General features: G+C 45.7%; 11 protein-coding genes across 11 annotated transcripts; 5 read left to right on the plus strand and 6 right to left on the minus strand.

Moving 5' to 3' along the window:
* Nucleotides 1-1,040: 1,040 nt before the first annotated feature.
* Nucleotides 1,041-4,058, plus strand: BKA55DRAFT_583432 (uncharacterized protein). Its single transcript, XM_046194213.1, has 5 exons — nucleotides 1,041-1,562; nucleotides 1,629-1,839; nucleotides 1,937-2,439; nucleotides 2,498-2,847; nucleotides 2,915-4,058. Exons 1-5 carry the CDS (start codon nucleotides 1,330-1,332, stop codon nucleotides 3,967-3,969), a joined length of 2,352 nt encoding a protein of 783 aa, XP_046042911.1. The 5' UTR covers nucleotides 1,041-1,329; the 3' UTR covers nucleotides 3,970-4,058.
* A 1,025-nt stretch (nucleotides 4,059-5,083) lies between these two features.
* Nucleotides 5,084-5,308, minus strand: BKA55DRAFT_526406 (uncharacterized protein; the record flags this gene model as incomplete). Its single annotated transcript, XM_046188837.1, has 1 exon — nucleotides 5,084-5,308. The coding sequence occupies one exon, from the start codon at nucleotides 5,306-5,308 to the stop codon at nucleotides 5,084-5,086; it is 225 nt and encodes a 74-aa protein (XP_046042912.1).
* A 499-nt stretch (nucleotides 5,309-5,807) lies between these two features.
* On the plus strand, nucleotides 5,808-6,551 carry BKA55DRAFT_526504 (uncharacterized protein; the record flags this gene model as incomplete). The annotated part of the gene is made up of 1 exon (XM_046188847.1): nucleotides 5,808-6,551. The coding sequence occupies one exon, from the start codon at nucleotides 5,808-5,810 to the stop codon at nucleotides 6,549-6,551; it is 744 nt and encodes a 247-aa protein (XP_046042913.1).
* A 1,032-nt stretch (nucleotides 6,552-7,583) lies between these two features.
* Nucleotides 7,584-8,911, plus strand: BKA55DRAFT_598901 (uncharacterized protein; the record flags this gene model as incomplete). Its single annotated transcript, XM_046196304.1, has 2 exons — nucleotides 7,584-8,722; nucleotides 8,866-8,911. The coding sequence occupies 2 exons, from the start codon at nucleotides 7,584-7,586 to the stop codon at nucleotides 8,909-8,911; spliced, it is 1,185 nt and encodes a 394-aa protein (XP_046042914.1).
* A 395-nt stretch (nucleotides 8,912-9,306) lies between these two features.
* Nucleotides 9,307-10,269, minus strand: BKA55DRAFT_526476 (uncharacterized protein; the record flags this gene model as incomplete). The annotated part of the gene is made up of 1 exon (XM_046188846.1): nucleotides 9,307-10,269. The coding sequence occupies one exon, from the start codon at nucleotides 10,267-10,269 to the stop codon at nucleotides 9,307-9,309; it is 963 nt and encodes a 320-aa protein (XP_046042915.1).
* A 916-nt stretch (nucleotides 10,270-11,185) lies between these two features.
* On the minus strand, nucleotides 11,186-11,536 carry BKA55DRAFT_494395 (uncharacterized protein; the record flags this gene model as incomplete). Its single annotated transcript, XM_046186272.1, has 1 exon — nucleotides 11,186-11,536. A coding segment is annotated over one exon (351 nt), but the record flags the coding sequence as incomplete, so codon positions are not given.
* A 1,576-nt stretch (nucleotides 11,537-13,112) lies between these two features.
* BKA55DRAFT_598903 (uncharacterized protein) lies at nucleotides 13,113-13,590 on the plus strand (the record flags this gene model as incomplete). Its single annotated transcript, XM_046196305.1, has 3 exons — nucleotides 13,113-13,307; nucleotides 13,383-13,407; nucleotides 13,568-13,590. 3 exons carry the CDS (start codon nucleotides 13,113-13,115, stop codon nucleotides 13,588-13,590), a joined length of 243 nt encoding a protein of 80 aa, XP_046042917.1.
* A 698-nt stretch (nucleotides 13,591-14,288) lies between these two features.
* On the minus strand, nucleotides 14,289-14,609 carry BKA55DRAFT_488443 (uncharacterized protein; the record flags this gene model as incomplete). Its single annotated transcript, XM_046186242.1, has 2 exons — nucleotides 14,289-14,366; nucleotides 14,418-14,609. Coding segments are annotated over 2 exons (270 nt in total), but the record flags the coding sequence as incomplete, so codon positions are not given.
* Nucleotides 14,610-15,476: 867 nt separating this feature from the next.
* On the minus strand, nucleotides 15,477-17,533 carry BKA55DRAFT_583438 (uncharacterized protein). The gene is made up of 3 exons (XM_046194214.1): nucleotides 17,362-17,533; nucleotides 16,656-17,308; nucleotides 15,477-16,592 (listed from the first exon to the last, which is right to left on the minus strand). The coding sequence occupies exons 1-3, from the start codon at nucleotides 17,435-17,437 to the stop codon at nucleotides 15,606-15,608; spliced, it is 1,716 nt and encodes a 571-aa protein (XP_046042919.1). The 5' UTR covers nucleotides 17,438-17,533; the 3' UTR covers nucleotides 15,477-15,605.
* Nucleotides 17,514-19,207, minus strand: BKA55DRAFT_583439 (uncharacterized protein). The gene has a single exon (XM_046194215.1). The coding sequence runs from the start codon at nucleotides 18,836-18,838 to the stop codon at nucleotides 17,693-17,695; it is 1,146 nt and encodes a 381-aa protein (XP_046042920.1). The 5' UTR covers nucleotides 18,839-19,207; the 3' UTR covers nucleotides 17,514-17,692.
* Nucleotides 19,208-19,605: 398 nt separating this feature from the next.
* BKA55DRAFT_598905 (uncharacterized protein) lies at nucleotides 19,606-21,130 on the plus strand (the record flags this gene model as incomplete). The annotated part of the gene is made up of 4 exons (XM_046196306.1): nucleotides 19,606-19,762; nucleotides 19,797-20,171; nucleotides 20,221-20,599; nucleotides 21,043-21,130. 4 exons carry the CDS (start codon nucleotides 19,606-19,608, stop codon nucleotides 21,128-21,130), a joined length of 999 nt encoding a protein of 332 aa, XP_046042921.1.
* Between the last annotated feature and the right edge of the window lie 1,123 nt (nucleotides 21,131-22,253).

A 22,253-nucleotide genomic window follows, 5' to 3' on the forward strand; every position in this document is an offset into this window, starting at 1 on the left:
ATACCTAACCTGCTTTATTTACTATTAAGAGATATAATACTTTATAATTACTTAATATAATACCTTATAACTTTATAAATATTAAACTAAGTATAAATTAGTTTACTTATTTAAAACCTAACTTATTATATATTAATAGCTCTTATTTAAAATATATTATATTAATAACTAAGTAATATTATATTATTAAGATATTTAGTAATACTAGCCTAATACCTCTTTATACTAAAGTATTACCTAGCGCTATTAAGATAATAGCTAAAGTCTAATAACTTTATAATATTATTTATATTTTATAGGCTTAGATAAATATATATCCTACTATAACTATTAATAAAGGCAGTAATAAATAAGACCTAGGTAAAGCACTTAAGCCTCCTAAGCTAAAACCCTTTAGAGGCTAAGCTGCTAATATAATCTTATTTTTAACTTAAATAAAGGCTTACTTCTGCCTTTATAAGAATAAGCTAAATACGCTTATAAAGAAACTTTTATATACTATAAGTCTAATTTAAGGAGATATAAAGGATTAGTTTAAACTTATTTTAAGAGACTTCCTTAAAAATAAAAAAGAATAGCAGGATTAAGATTCTTAAAATATTTTTAAAAACTAAAGAAATTTTAAATAAGCCCTTAAAAATAACTTTAAAATAGTTAATAAGGAATAATAGGCTATAATAAAGCTACTTATACTTAAATAAACTAAGTTATATACTACTTACTTTATTAAGTTCTAATAGCTTATATTTAAAACTAAATAAGATAATAAAGCCTTAATAGAAATTTACTATAAAGGATTAAAGAAAAAAGTTAGGGATAAACTATACCTAGCTAATAGACCTAAAAAAGGTTTAATTATATATATTACTCCTTAAACCGAGAAAGCGCTGCTAGGGCCGCCAAATCGGGCGGAAAGTGGTACCATTTTAGGCGGCGCTAGCAGTACGGGGAGCCTAACAACCAGAGGTCGCAGGGCAGGTATTATATACTTTAGCCGGCCCACCCACGCAAAGATCGCCCCAGGCTAACATAGTAGGGCTGTCATGGCTTACCCACCTGGGGTCCCAGTTTCGGTCCCCCTTCTGCCTTCATCACCACAAAGGGCGTTCTAATTTCGACACCCACTGCATCTGCTTCATCGTCGTCCACAATGGACCTATCCCTTGTCGCCCAGAATAGCCGTACCCGAACTGACATGGCTTCTTCAGTGTATAAGTGGCAGCGTTGCCTCTGCCTTCGACGCCTCTACTCCCCCATCCACGTTCGCTCGAGACGGTTTATCGCTGATTGTGGTCTGTCTACCCTCTCGAGCAGATGTCTACCAACATGATGACCGCACCACGATCTGCGGCCGCAGGCGGTCTACACAAGAACAACGCCGTCTTTCTTCAAAGCTTTGCTGTTCAGGAAGCCAAGTGGCGAGCGGCGAAGCAAAAGCCGACGCTCTCGATTAAAGAGCACGCTGCGCACCGGGCGCAGCTGACCGACGTTCTCTTCATCAAGCCCAAGTACTCCGGTGAAACCGAGATTAATATCAGCGGCATTTTCAGAAAATGGCTGCGGTATGCAGAGCTATTTTATTAAAACCCTCTTCGCAATTGCTGGATTAGCTGACTCCCTTACTTTAGGTACTGCACCGATCTGGAAGTTGGTGACTGGAAAGCAACGATCCAAAATCTCAAACGCGAAACGACGCAGGACTTCGTCCTCTACATGTGCGAACGATATAACATCACATCATGGGGCAGCATCGAGGAGTATATTCGACAATTCCAGCAGCTCTACACTACTGTCAACGGACGGTACATGGACAGGAACCACTCCAAGGAGGTCTATAAGGTGTGTTGGGGCTTGTCCATTCGGGCGCATATTGGCGTTAATCACCAGCTGGTTGCCCGATCCAACCGACTTGTTCGTTATGCTAATACACAGCCAGTATTATCGTCGCGTTTGCATCCCTCGATTTGGCCATCGCCCACCGAACATCGATGGCAAGCCGGTGCTCAACGTGGACAACCTGCGTGTCATTCTGACGTTTAACATCGCCTTCGACACCTCAATCTTCCCCGGTGAACGGCACCGCATCAGTCTAGCCGGCTGCTACCAGCTCTTGTGCTATACCGGAGCGCGACCTGCCGAGCTGGTAGATGGCGAGCGGAAGAAGCCAAAAGACAACTCTCTGGATGAACTCTTTGGCCACAAGACTAGCCACTCATCTTCCATGGAAAACGGTACAGATCCTGAGCTGTCTTCTAATGAGAAAGCCAATCTAGTCGAAGGCCTTCTCACGCAGGAGACCATGGGACGCGGGCGTCCCAAGGCCCTCTGTTACGAAGACATATTGATGATGATCGTGCGGCACCCCGTGACCGGACGGTGCATCCCGGCCATGGCCATCAAGTTCATACATCACAAAGGTGCCGATAACAAGCCTAGGCCGTAGGTGGTTCCTTGTGATATGATGCATCCGGTTGCGCATGCTGACAGTCTTTTGTAGGACCATCTTCTTCTTCACTCCCACCAGGAAGCTCCTCTTCTGTGCTGTTTCCACGATCCTCGCCCTTGCCCTGCATGACGACGCCTTCGATGCGCCAAGCTTGACAACTGCCTCAGCAATATTTGGATCGAGACCGCCATCCTACATGGTCTGCACGCCCCTCCGCTGGAAGGCGTCCAAGTTGAAGATCCCAGTCTTCCGTCGGTATCGTGGGGCGAACCTCTCCGAGGACGAGGCCATGCTTTATTCCAAGCTCCGAGACGACATCGGTGACCAGAGTCTCAACTCAGGACACGAGAGACGATGGACACCTAGGTTTGCGCGTAGAGGTGCCAGCAATGCCGCCAACGGTACGTTCCGCCATGCTGTCACTGTTAACATTTTTCAGACCGCTACTGACCTGACTTTTCCCTCCAGGAGACGCGCCAGATTCGGTACGTGACCAGATGATGCGTCATGACCCCCAATTCGCGACATTTCACCACGCCTATCTTAACGAGATCGCCAACTTCGACCTCCAAAATGCATTTCTGGAGGAAGAGAAGCAGAGCCAGCTATTCCGACTGTTCGCCCACGTGAGTCTCACGCGCGATCCTCGAGCCACCGCCGACATGGTCCCCGAGGAGGTGTGGGCAAGTCTCCCGCCCGATCCGGAGATTGTCAAGCTCGAAGAGGAGCGCGCCGAACTTAAAGAGGGCAACTATCGGATTGATGGTCACATACACGAAGAGAAGATCCGGCAGCTTACCCAAGAAATCCGCAAGAAGCGTTCGCAGCGTGATAGGCAAGTCGTTAAGCAATACCGTGAGCATTACTTCTATAACCGTCCGACCTGGGACATTGAAAGACAAGCCCAAGGAGAAGAGGAGGAAGAGTTCTCAGAGCCTATCATCAATGTCACCATCCCAGAACGCGCCAGATTAGGAGAAATCTTCTGCCACCAGCCCGATGACTTGACTGAAGATCAAATCTTCCAGCTTAAGATTGAAACCGTCGATCTTATGGTGGCTCTCTGTGACAAAAGAGAGACTATCAAGCGCAATTGTATTCAAGAGAGACTCAAAGCCTACCCGTCCGTAAAGACAGAGCCTCTCGAAATAGAACACGAAACGTCGCCTAGCCCCAATCGGTTCCCTCTGCTCCTACATGCCGCGCAATGCCCCGATTGTATTGGCGATGAGCGACTCTCTTGTGAAGAGCGTACCTTTACATACTGCCGTCCGACTGTCATGAACGACCATTTTGATGATCAGCATCTGACGAAACGCGAGCAAGCTGAGCGGAGCGGTGAGAAGATACGGTGTGAGCATCCCAAGTGTCGAGACCTCAAATTTCAACATATAAATCACTTCCGGAACCATGTTCAGAAAGTCCATGGTGTTACTCTACGGTCGTCAGAGCAAGTGCAACAGAGGCGGCAGCGAAAGGAAAGGCGTCGCCAAATGGTTAGGAAACAGGGCCTACTAGTATAATAGAGAGTAGATATAGACCAGTCGTTAGTGTACAGTATAAGAAAACTCACTGAGTGTCATCCAACGTCTGCTCATGCTTTAAATCGACGACGTTAACTTATTTTTACGGATATATTAGTAGAGGAGAACTGTCAGTTCTTACCATCTTGTTAAGCGGAACATGAGTTTATGCCCAATCGATGATGTTCGATTCTTGAAATACGTTTTTAGCAAGGCACGCTTGCTTCCCTCTGTGTCCTTAGCAAAGGCTCATAAAGTAAGGTACTATACTGTACAGTAGTCAACAATCAGTTTGCCTTCCTGATACGTTTCTATAAGCGGATCAGCCTAGGCCTACTACTAGTAGAGGGAAGCTTATGGGTGCTGGGTCTCAAATCAGCTGTTACAGATGTACTAGTAGGGAAAGAACTGTTAGTTCGGTAGGGATAACATACCCGTCATAGATGGACTAGTAGAGGAAAGCCACTGGAATGGTAGCAATAGTGTACTGGTCGTGCAGGGTCAGTATTTAGACCCTTGTATCCTGGTTGAAGTGTAACAGTAGGAGTTGACTGGTCGGGCTAGTTAGCCAGGACTGGTATAGAGGATATACTAGTCTTACTTTGCCTGTAGACTAGTCTAGGGAAATAGACTATTCCAATGCGACTAGTATACCTCGAGCTGTATAAATGGTCTAGGAAGAACAAGATAGAGTACTGGTATAATTATCCTCGTATAAGGGATTGCCTAGTAGAAAAAAATCATTTTACAGGTATAACTTACTACTAATACAACCAAGTCAGTATATAGAATCTACCTAATAGCTTTGAGAAGGTTACTTTTAAAATAGCTAAGCCTAATAGCTATTCTTATAATAAATAATTTACTTAGCCTTAATTTAAAAGGCTATCTTAACATAACAGTCTGTTTACCATACGAGTAGCTTAGCAAACAACAATTATTAACAACTACCTTTCCACTATAGAACTTTTCCTAGATATTTATCGCTCTGGACTATGATATCCCTTTCCTGAACTCTTATTGCTCCTCTGGCGTGCAACATCTGCGGCTGTTACGAGCACAGGTAATGGGAAGCTTTCATTCTACCGTGCTCTGTTAGTTACAGAAAGAATAATTATACCAGTAAGATACTGACTTTTTCCTGCTCAGATAGAGGCAACGCCCTATCAGTAGACTTAAACTCATACTTTTTGCCTTTACGGCGTATACAAATATATACTTCAGCGTCATAAATCTGGTATATATTGAGGCCGTTATTCTTAAGTGTGCTCCATTTCTTCTTAAAGTTCTCGTTACTGCGGTCTCTTTTTTTCATGCAAGTATTCTCAGTGGCTGCCATTACGATCAAAGGGATAGGAGACTGCCAAAATATTAATTAGATAGCAGACGTATATATATACGTAATATATCTTTGCTTCGAGTTTTGCAGTTTCAGGGACTCTTTTCGGCTCCATACATTGAATAATGATTGATTATTTGCTTTATGTTTTGGCTTAGTTCTGTATACGTCATCTCTACAAGGAGGCCGGTTTTAGCTCCTCGGCCCGTTTTGGGCACAGCATGGGTGCCGTTCTTAGCTCCCTGTTGACGCATGTCGACCCTGGCTAAGCTGACGAGAGCAGGACTGCCATCTCAGGTTTCAGCCACCCCTGTCACTAACCCCCACAAACCAAAACTGCACCTGTCTGACCCAAACTCTTTACTTGCCTACTTTGATCCAAGACATAACTTCTCACTATTTATTACTAGGTCATTTTAGGGCACATGCCTTTTCCTCTTGCCTAATAGACTCAAACTAATTCTCTTTCTTTTCTATGCCACTACACTTTACAAACACTATGCATCCTAGCAAAAGGCTCTGTGCGCCTATCTACTTTGAACCTCAAATAATAAGAAATTCTGCTTTAAAGAAGCTTGATGCACTAGAGAATCTCAAACTGAGTCAACAATGGGTTGATAATTCTATATACTTGAATGAGGATGGCACTTTCTCACATCAGGTTCTTGAAGAAAGATCCGTTCAATTTTATACACAGAAAGCTTCTCTACTTATTGCTAAACTCTTTTCGTCACTAGGATCAAAGGACTTAAAAGAAGCACCGAGACTACAAGAACAAAGAATACGCAATGCTCGACGTCAACTGCTGGTCTCGCTTCTTGCGCACGCGTGGCTATGGGGAAGGCCTAAAGTGTTAGATAATAAAGGCAATTCCGTCGCTTATAAAGAAAGGAGAGTACTTGCCCCCCAGGATATTCTGAATTTCTTTGCCGAGGTTCGAGCTCACAAGGCAAGTTATACATATAAAGAAATACAGCACTTTCTGGATAAACGCATACAAGAGGTTGCTTTACATAAGGATACATCTAAGTGGAATGTAACAGGGGTTGTTGCATGTCTGAGGTGGGATAAATCCCATAACTTACACAATGGGGGCCCATGGTGCTCTTGTCGGCTCGAGAAGAAACCCCCACCACCTTATCAAGAAGTTCCCCTAAACAGCGGTTCGGCATGGTCCGTCGACCTAGACCCTGACGACTTGAAGAAAATGAAGTCAGATGTAGCGGAGGAGTTCCACCTCTAGATTAGCTGAGATCACTCGGGGCTTCCCGACTGACTCGTTCATTCACCGATTTGGAAGTTCACATCTAGGCTATGCTGAAAAGCGAGGAAGGAACGCATAGAGGGCTCGATCTTCACGATATTGGTCATGCTATCACACTATAGTTAGCCAACAGTTGTAGTCAATGAGCTGATTCACTTTATATTTGGAAGATCGAAAGCATTAAGTATACTCCCAATATTTAACTTTCGATAACTTGTTCTAGAGATAATTTGCCTGTTTCTCTGTTTCTATATATCGCGGGCTTTCCTAGGTAATGTGGCTCGCTGCCTCCTGATCGAGAAGGCACGTCATTACCAGCATGGGTTAGGAGCTGCTTCCGTAGCCGCTGGTCCAACACCAAGTAATAATGGGACACGATTATCAGAAACTAAACCCCCGGTTCAAAGAGGGTCACACGTTGAGGCGCAGCTCGAATTATGTGGTCCGGTATATATTACTCATCGGGTAAAAAGAGCCCAAGGCACATACTACCGGTAACCTTAGTCCCGACTTTATTGTGTGACGATAGCGATACTCAACTAACTTTATGCTACACCCATCAGACGTCGTAGAGGCAATAAGAGGTGCAAGCTAATGCGAGAGAGGGGAGAAGCTTGCAGGGCAAGGAGGGCGAAGTAAAACTGTATTTAGAAGTCTGAGCTGATCTGCAATAACTGTTGGATGGATATATACAAACGGCCCAATAGGTTTTTCCCTTTGACCCTCCATCACGAGTTGCTTCGTCATCATTTCAAAGGCTGGGAGCATTATGCCTGGAGTTCGGTACGAAGTTAAGCCCGGAAGATCTCATGACTGGCCTCGTACTGGCTCATCAAACAGTTCAACAGTGTTGTCAAAGTATTTAAGGGACATCGTCACCCAGTCTAAGGAATTTCCAACTTCGTCTCTTTTCCCTCACTCTATGCTCTCTCCTCGATAATGGATCATATGCTTTCTGTCGGCTCCTTTCCTTGGCTCTCAGTGGACGAATTCACTGGTTCCAATCAGCCAATGGGCCCTGAACAACAATCTCATCCACGCGAAGCAAACGAAAAGCTCTGTGAGCTTTCTACCGAAGCTATCATGGCGGGCAGCTCCATCGACTTTGTGCCAGGCATGTCTGCGTCCATGACGTTGGGATATACTCTTGCCCGACTTGGGCTTCCTTTAGACATCCAAAGCATTATGCAGGGATTCTCCTTTGGGATAGCCGACGCCTTCTCCTACAACAATATGGGCAATCTTGACTGGTTTGCCAATCCAGTTCCAAACGGTAATGGGGTTGTATCTTCTCAAACAGGAGTACAATCCTTCTCTGGTCAACTGTGGGGTATCTCAGGATCGCCTCATTGCGCAGAGGAACATCCCACTGGCTACGACAGCGGCGAGGGCTTCTTCGGTTTTCTAGCCTCCAGACTCACAGAAGAACCTGCAGGTAATCTCCAAAATGGAGATACTTGCGAAACGGATCTTTCTAGTATCCTGCAAGAGCAATGCGAAGGAATCACTGCAGGATCACTTTCTCCTGTCAATCCCGGATCTCAAGACGACAACCTTCCTGAAATGCTAACAGAAACTCAATCTGAAGGCATTAGATACGGCCAACCGGACGCCTTTAGTGATTCAGTGGAGACTTTCAGCGGCAACGTGTATTCTCCAAGCTGTCGCACTGGAAGCCTGACGCCGCCCCAAGACACTATCAGCTTCACTCAAGGGCCAGAATCTAATCAAGAGGCCGTCACCTCCTCCGCATCGTGTATCAACCCGGTTGGCTGTCATACTCAGTCCCCTGAACCCGAAGTGCCTGGAACCACCGAGGGGCCATCTTCTCCGATGAGACCTTCTCTTCATATTATCGATCTCACTCTCGACAGCGATGAGACGCCTGCTGCTACAGCAATCCCCAACACCAATAGTGCTACTAGCTGCACTGCAGATGCGGTTGCAGAGGGTCTGCCATTGATGCCAAATGGCATGAACCGGAGGACAGAGTCAAGCCGCAGTAAAAGACGGAATCAGCAGAAGCGAAAACGGTGTTATGAAGATGTGCAGTCCTTCCCCGAGATAGTGACTCTCCGGGTGATATCGGTGAAGGTTGAGAAAGAAAACAGAGATGGGTCCATGGAGACCGTGGAGTTCATTCGACATAAGTCAAGGAAATGGAAAGCCAAGGAATGCGACGAGGAATGCATCCTCAAGCTTCGAGACGTGGTATCCTTCGAAATGATGGTCCAGGGTGGGAGCTTAGGGCGCATCAACATTCACAAGAGCGAGGATGCTAACACATATCAAGGAACAGAGCCTCTCATGGAGTACATGGTAGTGCTTTCGAAATATGAGGCAGAGAAGGTCTTAGATGATCCTGAGAAGTCTCTTGGCACTCGTTGTCACCTTCTACAGGAGCAGAATAGATCAAAAACCTTGCGAGTAGCTTAGAGGTTGATGCCAAAAAAATATAAGGAAACAATAAAATCAATTAGATTCCAAACTCGTGCCATTAGCTTAGCTTTCTGGGTTCCAACGCCTGCTTCGGAGATCTGTATACTGTCTTGAAGCTAGCGAATTTTTTGCGAAGGGCAGGTTTTCTTCACCCCTGACGATATGGGATCTTAAGATATAGCAAGCTCACTGCAGATGGACCCTTTTTAATGAGCAACGGAACGGCAGAACGCAGAAAATAGACTTGGTAAATGACTCATATGATACATGATTTCCGCTACTTGACTGAAGACCATTACGCTATACGTGCTCGCTTGGTTTCTCTAGCAGCTTCTGAATCTTCTCGTGGCCGTTTGTTATCAATATGACCATCAGTCCCCACCCCTGCCGGGCAACTTGGGTTGCGGCTCGTACCGGCTCCTCTGTCAGTTCCCGAATCTTCTCGTGGTCCCTCGTTGTCAGGCGGGACACTATTGTCTTCCCCTCCGGTGGGCCTTGCTTCGCCAATCGCATTGGGTGCTCCTTCAGCCTCTAGAACTTCGTGTGGTTGCTCGTTGTCAGGCTGGATATCATCGTCTTCCCCTGGCATGCAGCTTGATTCGCGGCTTGAATTCAGAATAGTTGGTGAGAGGCGTGTTTCCCATTCCTCAAGCTTTCGTGCTAGAAACATTCTCCTTTCTCGCCGTGCAATCTGAGAATAACTTAATTGCTGAATGCCAAATCTTCTCCATGGTCTCGCTCCTAGATTGAAGAGGTAGTTGATCGTCTCCCATGCGCCTTGTTCGTCTTGTATCCCAAGTATGGCATATATAACTGGTGTTGCAGATGATCCATCTAAAATATCAGGATCTACATAACCATCTCTAGTATAAGTACGTATATGCTCATATAGCCCTCTCCAGGCGGCACCATGTAAGCCATTAGCAGAGAACGCCTGTAGTGGGTTTGCTTTCTTCTCTAAAAGTAAAGCAGATGTTTCTAAATGCCCTGAACGGTTGGCCAGGAATAAAGCAAGATTTAAGTCCCTATGTTTGTCTGTGGAGTCAAACCGCTCTAGGAAACGAACGACCTCGGTCAATCCTTTAGATGCAGCCAAACATAGCGGGGAGAGCATTGCTGTACAAGTAAACTCCTCGGTATAATTCTGGGAGAGAGAGGCGCGGAGAGGATCATAAGATTTGGGGGAAATGTTTCCAAAGTGGACATAGGTAATGCTGCAGGCAGGGAAGCCAAAAGAAGCAGGGTTTAAGAAAGCCATTATGGATTGAGTTGTTATAGATGAAGAGTAATGATGAAATAAGATGTTTGAAGCGGGATGAGCTATTTTGTGACAGGCTTTGATGATGATAAAGAAGGAAGTTAGGAGAGAATTAGAAGGGGAGAATGGTCCTTAAATACTACACTAGGGCCAGGTAGTATGAGTAATCACTTGATAGAGAGTGTGTAACTTTGGGTTTTTGCATGACCAGGTAAAATGCAACTCATAAGTGGACGAGTGAGACCACCAACTACATTAGTCTATGTTTAAGGATGGTCACTTTCAAGCCCACGATTGGAGACGGATGACGGCCTAAGGCTGTTATTGGAGTTAATTATAGACAGAGCACTTAGTAATACGTAAAAAGGGAGCTTAAGAGGAATAAAATGCCTTACTGGCAACGAGCGGAGTCCCCTTTTACAATCGTGTGGGCAGATGGGGCTTGCGCCTAGTATGTGATAGCGATGGGGAACGGGGTATGACACGGTGTTGAAGCAGCTGCAGCCTACCTGGCAGTTTTACTCGGTCATGATAGCAGCTATTGCATGAGCAGCTTATAACAGTATCAGACTGTATCTATTGAGGCTATCTAATCAGCGCAAGTATAACATCAGCTCGTAAGAGACCGGCATTTATCTTCAAGCCAAGCTACCAGATCATTGCTTTTTCCCATCGCCCTGGCAAGATCAGCGCATGTCCAATGATACTTCCATATCCCCAGAGTATCTAAAGCATCCCTATCTAGGCCTATAAGCGTTAAGAAAACCTCTTTGATTTGTTCATCGTCGTCTAGGTAGAGTGCATGAATAGCAGGCGGGATCGAATCTACATCACAGGCGCCTTGTAAATAAAACTTGTGATAAAGGTGGTGTATAAAATGGCTCCGGCCTGTTCTCGCAGCCATATGCGCAGTATTTAAGGTATTGCCGGATTCGTTCCTCTCAGCAAGAAGTGGAATAACATGGGAATGTCCTTGAAGACAAGCTAGTGACAGAGGGCTGACAAGGCCGTTATTTTCGTGGGGATCAGGAAATTGTAGAAAATACTTGACAGCCCTCACGTTTCGTAGATATGTTGCTGCGGATAGTGGTGTGACAAAGATGTTACAGCGTCCTCTGGGTACAAAGACTGGAGCTCCAGTGGAAGAATTGGCTTTGAAGTCGTCGAACGGGAAGATGTTTTGATCAAGGTTCATGCGGCATCGGTAACTATATCCTTCCGATTCACGAATTTGACGCTCGATCCAAGGCCCGATACTACTGCGGTCGCATGTCTCGACTTCTTTAGAAAGTATAGCACAGTTGTCGCATAAAAGCTAAATTGAGTGAGTTATGGAATGGACTATTAAGGATATATCGAATAACCAACCTTGAGGCTATCTGATAGTCGCCATTTGGGTTTGTTTTCAAGCCCTTGGAAGCAGCTTGAACAGCAGGGCGAGTCCATATTGAGTGGCTTGTCTGAGAAGTGTTGTAAGACGGGAGATGGATGAAAGAACTAAGAAAAAAAGGAAGGGGACGATGTAGGACGAGGATGAGGCGGGGGGGACGTGTCATAAGTACTTAGCTAGACACTTCTCCTAGCACGTGTCATTGGCCAAACCGCCTTAGGCATACACAGCCCTCGTGGGTGATATCTGAAGCTCGGCATCCACCAAAGATTCGGGGCGACTCGTATCGACACGGCCAAGTTCTAGGCCTTATTGCCTTAACATCCACCATACACATGGAGCTTGAAGCTATCACGGTTGGGTTCAGTCATACAGGTGTCATGATGGTTATGATCTAGACCAGAGACCGCTTCCAAAGCAGATAGGTGTTCCGCTGGCCACCTCATCAACCATAAGCACTCTTCCCTTGTCCAACATTATTGCCATGTTGGTGCTCCACGAATCAGTCAACGCCATGCAAAGGCCATTCTTCACGAATCACATTCTCTGACATCGCCAGCCGGCCATAGAAGAAGCACAACATGTCTATTTATACAGTTTCATGACTTCTTACGCGGAGTAGGCCATCCTGACGACTTCATTGTCGAAGATTCCACCTGCCAAATAACGCCTGATATGATGTTGAGTTATAGAGTGAGGCTCTTGATCATGCCAACTCCTGTTGGGTAGCATGCAGGGGCGTCTGGATAAAGTAGGTAAGGGTCAATGGCACCCATGGATTCGAGCTCTTGTCTTTACCCCTTCATCTCCCAATCCTCGCAGTTTCATTACATAGCCACAACTTCATCTTATTCCAATAGTCTTTTTCTATTAAATACAGAAGATCACGGCACTATAGTAACTTTATGCTAGTAGCTGCTATAAGGTCAAGCTTATTTAAGCAGATAGAAAAGGCGAAATGATATTGGTCGAAATGTTGAATAATCCGGCGGATACAGCAGTTAGACCTGTTCACTGCTTCAAATGCCTCGTCGACATCGAAAAAAGGGCTAGAATGAGTACCAGGTGCAATAGTCCGTCTAAAATGCAGGGCATAATCTATAACAGGCTGTTTAATGACTGAAGTAATGTAATAGTAGACTAAAGACTGTACGTGGTTAATACAGAAGTCTTAGCAATTCAGAGTAGAAGCTTGACCTACAAGGAGCCAAGGGCGGCTATTTTCAACATCTTGAGGACGCTTATCTTGTATAAATTCAAGCTCCAAGTGACGCGGTATCTGAATTAACCAAGCGTCAAGCTCGCCTTCGATGGCTGTCATCCGCTCAGATATGAACTCATCAACGTCAGAGCATCTCTCATCAAGTGCTTTGGCAAGTACCCGGGCTGCTCTAAACAAAGCTAGCGCACAGGAAATTCGAGACGGCTTCCGGGAAGGGGTGTTGAGATAACCATGCTGGGCGATATATTCGCCGTCAATATCGCCAGGATAATCGATCGTGATTTCTGTATCTTTCAACAGCATGGGGGTCTTAAGCCTAGAGGCAGAAAAGCAGTCGAGCGTGTAGAGGGTCCAGAAGATCCTCTTCCGAGTCTCGTAGGTCAGAGGATCAAGTCTGATATGTCCTTGATTCGTGTGCAGGCCAAGGTCATTAGAGAGATTAATGGCAATATGCTTGTAATAGGCAGTTAGCTTATCATCCGCCCTTATGATGCAGCAGAGTATAGCAAGCCCAAGGCACTGGAGGGTAAGAATGTCCTTATCGAAAGCAATTGCATTTAACGCTTCTTGCCACTTTTTCTTGCAAATCGAATGTTGCTGAAGATCCGGAGCATGGCACGAAAGGCCCGCAATATCGACGATGAGATATATCTGAGCGAGGGTGTGCTTATTCTTGGTATTCCCAGAGCCGTTCATGAACTCTCTGTAAGTTCCAAAAGCTGTCGGTTCGTGCAACACGGGAAAGAAAAGAGCCCATTGTTCGAAGAAGATAGCAAACCGATCTTGTATGAATTGTAGATCAAGAGACTCTTGGTGCTGCTCGAGGGTCCGATTCTTACTCAAACGGTCATGTCTAAGGCTACGCGCCTCTTGTTCACCAGTGCTTGAGAGGTCATGTACGGAGGTTTCTGTAAACATGTCAGTGTGTAATCCAGCAATTTTATCGAGCAGAATGATCTTACTTATGGCCGCATGGTCCCTTGAAGGTAGAGTTGACTGCTGTATATTGATGAGGCTTGAGTCAAAAATGTTCTCTGGGTCACCACACTCAGGAAAGGCCGGCTGGGTGTAACGTGGCAATTCCTCTGGCTGATGGTATTCTGATGATTGTGGTGGTTTGTATTGGGTCGGTAGAGGACTTGCTATTGAAGTAACTCCTGGATTTACTTGCTGTGTGATATAGGATGGTATTGATTGTCTCAAGGAAGCGATTTCTTGGGGATGGGTTCTTTGATATCGCGCAAAACTGGATGCCTAAAGTTACTGATTAGGTACACATTAATAGAGAAATTACTTCGCACTTACATCAGAGAATCGTTCCTTACAACCAGGATACGTGGATTGATAAGGCCTCTCTTGTTTATGTGTTCGAATATGATTAGTTAAAGTGTCCTTCCGGGTAAATTCTTTTATGCAACCATTAAACGAGCAACGATACGGCTTTTCGCCAGTATGGGTAAGCTTATGTCGCTTAAGGATCGATGTCTAAAGTTTCTTATTAGTTGTATATCAGTTGAGAACTTACTCTACACTTACATTAATAAACCATCTCCCACAATTAACTTCCGTGCATTGATAAGGCTTCTCTTGTGTATGTGTTCGAATGTGATTAGTTAGAGCGTCCTTCCGGGTGAATTCTTTTGCGCAGCCATCAAATGAGCAACTATACGGCTTTTCGCCAGTATGTATACGGTAATGCCTAGTTAAGTCGCCGTTGCTATTAAAACTCTATACCCAAGGTTAGCCAAGTAGAGAAGGTGTAGGGCATATCAGACAACAGACCTTTGTGCATGCCTGCCAACTGCACTTGAATTTACCGGCACTGAGCTGGGTACTGACTAGTTTCGCAGGTTCCATGGCTGTATTTACTCAGCTTCAATATGCAACCGAGACTATATGTGTATGATGATACGAGGAGTATGGTTGAAGTATTGGTTATTCAAGTCTCTGGCTGAGACCCGGAAGCTCGCTGGTGAACGCTTATCGACTCGATGCGGCGAATAAGACGGATATTAATAATGAGTGATTGAGGTACCGAAAGGCGGCTGACGTAGGTTCTGATCCAATATCTGGAGGGTATGTATGTTCGTGGTTAGGAGTTTCCTGAAATTAAGTATGAAATAATGTATCAAACCGAGGCTTCAAAGGTCTTGGGTACTTGAGTGTTCTTATAGTGCGACCCATGCTAACAAGGGGCAGCACCTAAGTGTTGTACGGTGTGTTAAAACTTCTGCGGACGCTCCAGTCGCATTGGTAGAATAACTGGCCACGACCCTTTGAGAGGCACATAAGAAACCTGAATCATGGAAGTGGGAGAGAAGCCAAATATATGGCACCCTCTTGTATGTTAATGCTCTATTTCCCGTAAATGCAGAAGATGACGTCTCTTGCCATAACGATGGATACTGGTTGAACGACATGTTTAGTGTAAAACGTTACTACTCTTTCTGTTATGGCGGCTATAAAGACCGATACTTAGTTATGCGGTCACTTCATATAGAATAAACAGTAGCAAATCTATGCTAGATAAAATAAGGGATTGTAGACATAACACAGGCTACACTAGATCGTTTCTATAAAAAGAAATTAAATAAATTAAAGAAAGAAAGGGTAGAATTTAAGTTAATCCTATTTATAACAACAGCTTTAGATGAAATTCCTACTAATACATTGCTAAACCCTGACTTATACCGCAGCGCGCTTCATCTCTGACATGCCAAGTTATTAAGATCTCGTGGCTAGACTTCGACGTCCACCTTGCCATATCTGGCACTGTCGGTATGAGTACCACCATTCAATTATACCACTCAAGAACACCTCGAACCACATGGTCATTTTCTTATCCAAATGTGCGTCAGATATCTCAATCCTGGCTATATAAGGGCGATTTTCGTCATTGAGTTCAAAGCCGAACCAAAGCCTTGGGGAGGATTTGATAGTGAGAGGAGGACTGAGACAGTCCAGGCGAACCTGCCCTACACATGCCCTGCTTCCATCTGAGTAGTCCAGCAAAAGACCTATGAATTCAGGTGATCCTTTCGTCACTCGACAACAAGGAGTCACCGCAACGACATTCTCAAGGCTGGCTTGAGACCAGTGAAAGTCTTCACAGACATGCAAACCCGGATGTGGAGACACAGGCTTAGGCGCATCTAAAACTCTGGGTTGTCTCGGCGCTTTTGAGTCGAATATTAGGCCCCTCATAGCAGAGGGGTGTGAGTCGAAAAAGAAGTGACCGGGTTCCCCTTTTGAAATATCAAGGAGCTCCCAGTTGCAGTTTGATAGCGCTGGTGTTGCCTGAGCACCTAGTAAATACAAATGTCCCTTATCTGTCTCAAAAGCCAGTGCCAGCATCTTCTTTAGCGGTTTCGGATGGCGTATCCAAATGCTTGTAATATACTCCTTATGCTCAAGGGGAACATAAATCCAAGAAGAATTAGCAGGAGTTGAATAATAGAATGACAGATCATCTCCTCGCGTGTGAGTATAGAGGGTGATGGGAGCAGGGTTACAGCAGACTGAGAAGCCGGTGATTTCAGGACGATTGTATTGGAATATAGACATTCGTCGCGGTGCCTTGTCTGTCATTCCGTGAAAGTTTACACTCCGCGATGGCTTGAAAGGATGACGCGGAATGGCAAAAGAATCTAAGGTGCGTGTGCTGTACTCGTGGTAACTGTCGCGACACGACAAATAGCGTAGTAAGAGGCCCTGTGTAAATGGCATTCTTTAGCCACTCTATTACCCATGCATTCTGCGGGATGGGTGGCTTACATTGGTATAGAACTCCATGAGCCCCTCAGAGTTTCGAATCGGCAATCCTTTCCAGAACACACCAGGTATACAACTTACAGTTGGAGGCTCTTCATAGCGACTCCATATCAATCTCTTTACACCGCGGTGGTCTTCGGCCACATAGACAGCCAAGGGTGCTAGCCAGTCGTCCGTCCTCTGAGGCTCGTTGATTAGAGACCTGAAGTAGACTTCACCTTCGTACGTCACATAATTCCCACGAAACGGAGCCCGCACGGTGAAGGAAGACTGAAAGGGTTTCTTGCAGGTGAGCCCCAGTATGTTTGTCCTCGCGGCGTCGTCTTGAAGCAAGTATTGAGCTATCTCCCGTCGTAGCTCACCTGCCAGGGTTCCGAAGAGTTTGAGCCGCGACTCTATGGTTTTCAGAAGCCACAAGCGCCGCTCTCGTTCTTGGTTGAAAGTAGGCTCACAGGAATAGGCAGCAGTCTGAAGGAACTCGGCAAGGGGTGAAGGAGTCAGGATGTTCCGGCAAACGCGATGGCAGCCGACAGCCTGGTCGCGTTGATGAACGCAAGGAATAGGGCATGCATTGCACCAAATAAGTCCAATTGAGTCGTTAATTTCCGCATCAGAACGGTACTTAAACTGCTTTGATTCTTTACCGTCGGGTCTCACTGCTACAAGTCAGTAGGGTTGTTGCCATAATTCTGATATGGAGAACAAATACCAGCAATAATTGCATCATTCTCGCAGAAATCGAAATGACAAATGCCACATCTGCGTGTTAAGCAGAGCCTGACCATCTTGTACAGGAAGAATATAGAACAGTATCAAATAAAAACAAGGACCATAGAATGTAGGAACGTACGCGGCTATCGGTGCGATTAAGAAGTTAGGGGTTATGCTGGTCTGCTTTGAACTTGTGCTAAAAAATAAATAACGGAACATTGTTACTCCAGGCAGGTTCCCAATCTGACTCCTGAGAGTGGGTCATCTCATTTGTCCCTATTCCCCTTCCAGAAATAGCGCACAAACCCCACTTCCCGTTAGCAACAAGACTAACGCTGGTATTCAAATTTCTCGCACCGATAGCGATGGTTCTTGCCTTTGAACTCGAAGTAGGTCTTACTCCCATCATGCTTCTCCTTCCAATCACTCCTCAGGGTAGTCTGTTTGATCTTCTTGGTATCCCGAAACTCGCACTCATCCTTCCGAAGTTTATGAGGTATCAATGTGACTCTCACGTTCACTATCGTCCTCTCTTTTCTTGGCTTCTTGCCCTTGCTGTCCTCAGCTTGCGAGGGTTCGTCGTCTTCACCACTTGACTCTGCCCTCGCTTCAACGTCCATGGGGTCAGACCACTGGGCATCTGTTTGCTCCGATGGCTGTTCATAGTATGTCGTAGACGGGTAACAAGGTGCCTCATTTCCCTGGTCATCTCTAGCCGAACCAGCCTGCTCCACACTATATCCCTCCTGGATATGGGATGCTTCGGCCCGGAGAATATTCTCCAGCTCAATATGTTGACTTGGGACGACCCCTGCCTGTCGCATAGGCATCTCTCCCTTGATGAGTCGGATTGTTTCTTCCAGGTTCAAAACGCCAGCTTGTTGTTTGACATGTAAATACTCCCAACTCGCCTTCTCAATGCTGCCATGCAATGGCTGCAGTTCTCGTTCTTCCCTACTCAAATACCAGGCTCTATATCTGAGCCCGATTGCCGTGATGACATACATGCCCGTCAAATTCTGGCTATTGATAGCCTTTAGAGCAGCATCTAGGCCCTGCTCTTCAACTTCATGCATTGATCCCTTCTTGCGTTTGACTTCGACCAACAGAACAGGAGAAAAGTTGCGGCCATGACTGTTGTAATATATCACCTTCATGTCAACTCGCCTCAAGCTTCCATCAGGACCTTGTTCACAAAGTACTAGCCAGGGTCTGGGAAAGTTTCGCTGCAGGTAAGCCTGCCAGAATGCAGAGGCTGTGGTCTCTAGATGATGTTTTGCGTTGTCAACTTGATGTATAAGTTCAATTTCCATGTCATCAAAATGCTCTTCGAGTTTGCAGTCTTTATAATCCATGGTAGCAGTATCAAAGGCTAAAAGGAAAAACGGAAAGAGGCAGTAAATAATGATAGAGATGACTGAAAATAAGTTTGCTGATATTCTGAGTGTGGATTTGCTAGTTATCTTTCCGGACATCTCCAGCTTTTAACTTACATGAGTGACTGATTGCACATTTTCTCCGACATGGAGACAACATACAATCTTCATCGAGACAGCCTAGTGGAATGATTTTTCTTATTGAAAAATTCGGCTGTCTGCATGTCTCCAGGGCGATCTATTGGGTTTGTTCGTGCATGCGTCACATATCACTGATACATGTTTTAACAGTGGTTGCTACCCTGCAGTGTTCGTGGTGGAGCAATACAACCTCTACGGAGTACAGAATCTCTAATCAGGATATGGCACCATGACTTTATGAAAGTGGGGTAAGCTTCGGCTCCTCGCAAATCAGAAGCTCAGAACTAGCTCCGTGAAGCCACAAGTGGTCATGTATCTACATCTAAGGCATGCGTCATTGGTAGCGGACATTGGCGACCAACACAGCGACCAAACCGAAAGAGGGCGCCTTTATCATTGGCGGATTGCATAACAGGACACCAACTTGGGTGGTTGACCTTGATTATGTCGTGATGATGCCCTGCTGTTGCCGGTTGGATAGCACGGCGCGGTCCACTGGATCTGCTTGTAATCTTTGGCGCCTCAATTATTGCTATCGCGCAGGGGGACACAGGTAATGCAACCCTGGAGCCTAGGCTTATCCATTTTCGATTCCTATTCTGCGGCCCGTTACATCCTCCCGCGCCACCCCACCTTTTCTGGTTAGGTTGCTAACAACCAACGTAGTGTAGGTTTCGTCACGCCTGCGTAGCTGTCATTCCGTAGCTTGGGAATTTTCTCCACATATGCATCTACGCTATACCCATACAACCAATTTCCTTATCGGTACTGCCTCCAAATTTCAACCTTCACCCAAATTTCACCCTTCCCTCCAAATTTCAACCTTCCCTCCAAATTTCAAAATTCCCCTTCAAATCTCAAACTTCTTCACCTCCTCACTTCGTCTTTACGACCTCTCCCATGCAAGAGAGCGAAGACCCGCTGTCAGCCCTTATCACAGAGGGCGAAGACCCACTGTCAGCGCTTGTTACTCTAGTAATTGAGAACTACCAAAGGTACTCTCGTGGTCCTTACAGGGTAAAAGATGCTTTGCAAAAGGCGAAACAGGCCGACGGGAGCTCTGTAGAGAGAATCCTTGTAGAGAAAAGCCCCACAGCCTGGTATGCGTACATTGCTGCGCACAAGACGAAAACCTTGGATCGCGGGCCGGAAGGCAGAGTCGAGTTGTCGCGCTTACTCGACCACCTTGGCAACCAGCCTATGCATCGCCAGCATGAATTTGTAAATCAACTCGCAGCTGCTATGGAAAGCATAGATGCCAACACTTCGCCGCAGTCTGCCAAGCGCCGTCGTATGTGCCCTATCTCATGATCTAATCTACGTCTAATGAATTAAACAAGGCATTGCCACCGAGGACAACACAGTGGCTCCTGTACAACCGACCTCCATTACAAGAAACGCAGATACATGCTTGACGGATGTCGAACCCAGCGTTACAGAACAGATACCCGCCTTGGTAACCTCGAGGGATGTGTATGTTGGAGCTCCTCTTGAACCAGCCGAAGAACTATTTCACGACCAGTTCTGGGATTCCATTGAAAGAACACAGAGCAAAGAGCAACCCGGTGTGCTACTGGCCGATATATCAATGATTTTTCAGGAAGGGTATATCCGAGAACATTTCGGATGCCAGATGGAAATCGGGATCGCGAAAGAAAAGGTAGCAGACCTTGCCTTCCAATACTTTGGTGTGAAGCTGGAAGACAAGGACGGGGTTAGGTCAATCTGTTATCCAGGTGGGGGCAAAATAGAACCCGACCCGTCGATTAAATTGCGGGCATGTCACCGGGACCTCTCTGGCATATTTCGAGGCGTTCTGCACGAGGGCGCTCACACATCTCCTATATACCAGCGGGAGAAGGTCGAGCGACGCAATCGTACGGATGGTGTCTCGATGACGATATCAAACCAGGCGAAGGAGGGTGCTAAGATCACCGTGTTTCTAGGAGAATGGAGAGCATCGGCAATTAAAAAAAAGTTTTATGGGTAGTCTCAATCTCAGAGTTCTTTCATTTTGCCCTTCTCCAATATGATGCTAACGCCTTTTCTCAAAAACACCTGTCCATCGTGCTGCTGAGGATACCGCTCGTACGGCTGCCCATCTTCTTTCCCAGTCTCGAAAACTCTTACAGTGCACTGCTTCCAATATACCATCTGTCCAGATCCAACAACAGGCTGAACGCCCGTCTTCGCGTCCGAGAAAAACTCATCGTTGTCTTTGTCAATGTCGAGCGCTTGCGGTTCGAATAACTGAGCATGTTAACAGGGCTCATCTACAAAGCAGAGATGGGCATACCACCATCGGATTTGAAGAAAACGACTAGCTCACGGTAGCCTGAGTGGCCGATATCGTTCGTGGTTGACTCGAGCGGTACTGGGGAGTAATCTCAACTTGAGAGAAGCAGGGGAAAGAGGCTGTTTTCCCGTTTATGAGGGAGTTTTGGTAGGGATGCAGCGTATTGAGAAGTGGAGTGCAGGCATCATTGGGCCCTGTCCCGAGAGCCTGACAGCTGGCAAAACCACGAAAGGTGGAATCACCCGACGTACTCGGAAATCAGGTACAAATGACCTTTGGGCGTAAAATAGTCTTTATAAGCTCATAGGAGTAACGTCAGCTGGATGTTTGGGAAATCGGATGTCGACACAAGGAGGATTTGAGATGTAGGAAAGAGGGGTAGAAGATTCATTGTGGGGCTCTCGGCGAAGGAGTGGAGAAATGAAATTTGAGTGGCTAACATTAGCAGTCAGTTACTTGGTTTAGAATATTTTTGAGAAGAAAGGTGGAGATGAGGCATTTTAGGTGAAAACTTGAAATTTGAAAATTTGAAGCATGAAACTTTAAATTTGAAATCTGAAATCTGAAATCTGAAATCTGAAACTTGAAACAGAAGAAAGTTGGTGCAATTGAAATATCCAGAGAGCAATTTGAAATTGAAATAAAAAATCAGCCTTGCTAAAATTAGAAGTCTACCTGCATTTGATCCAAGCGGTTGCTTGTTTAATATGCCTCTCTAACGGTCAAGGATACTAGATGCTCTTGTGTGAATAGGTACCGCAAGTTGGGACTTTGTGCCCAGATGTAGATAGTCATTGCCTATGGCTTGCGTAATTCCGAATTTATCCTATGATGAGTTGAGAGGGAGAACTACTACGCCTTCAACCTTACGAGCAGACCCCTATATCGATTTAAAACCACCTGGCCAGTGTTTTATCTTTGAATACCAACATGAGGCGAACGAGAGGAGCCAGCTCGCATTGGGCGATACACTAGAGAAATTAGGGAGAGAAGACAGCCTATAGAGCTGCTCGGCTGCCTCAACATTCATGGTCAATTGATTGGCAGCCAGCATTTCCCCTCGACAGAGCAAAAATC

This window comes from Fusarium redolens (assembly GCF_020744475.1).
Source record: "Fusarium redolens strain MPI-CAGE-AT-0023 chromosome Unknown BKA55scaffold_23, whole genome shotgun sequence".
NCBI lineage: Eukaryota > Fungi > Ascomycota > Sordariomycetes > Hypocreales > Nectriaceae > Fusarium > Fusarium redolens.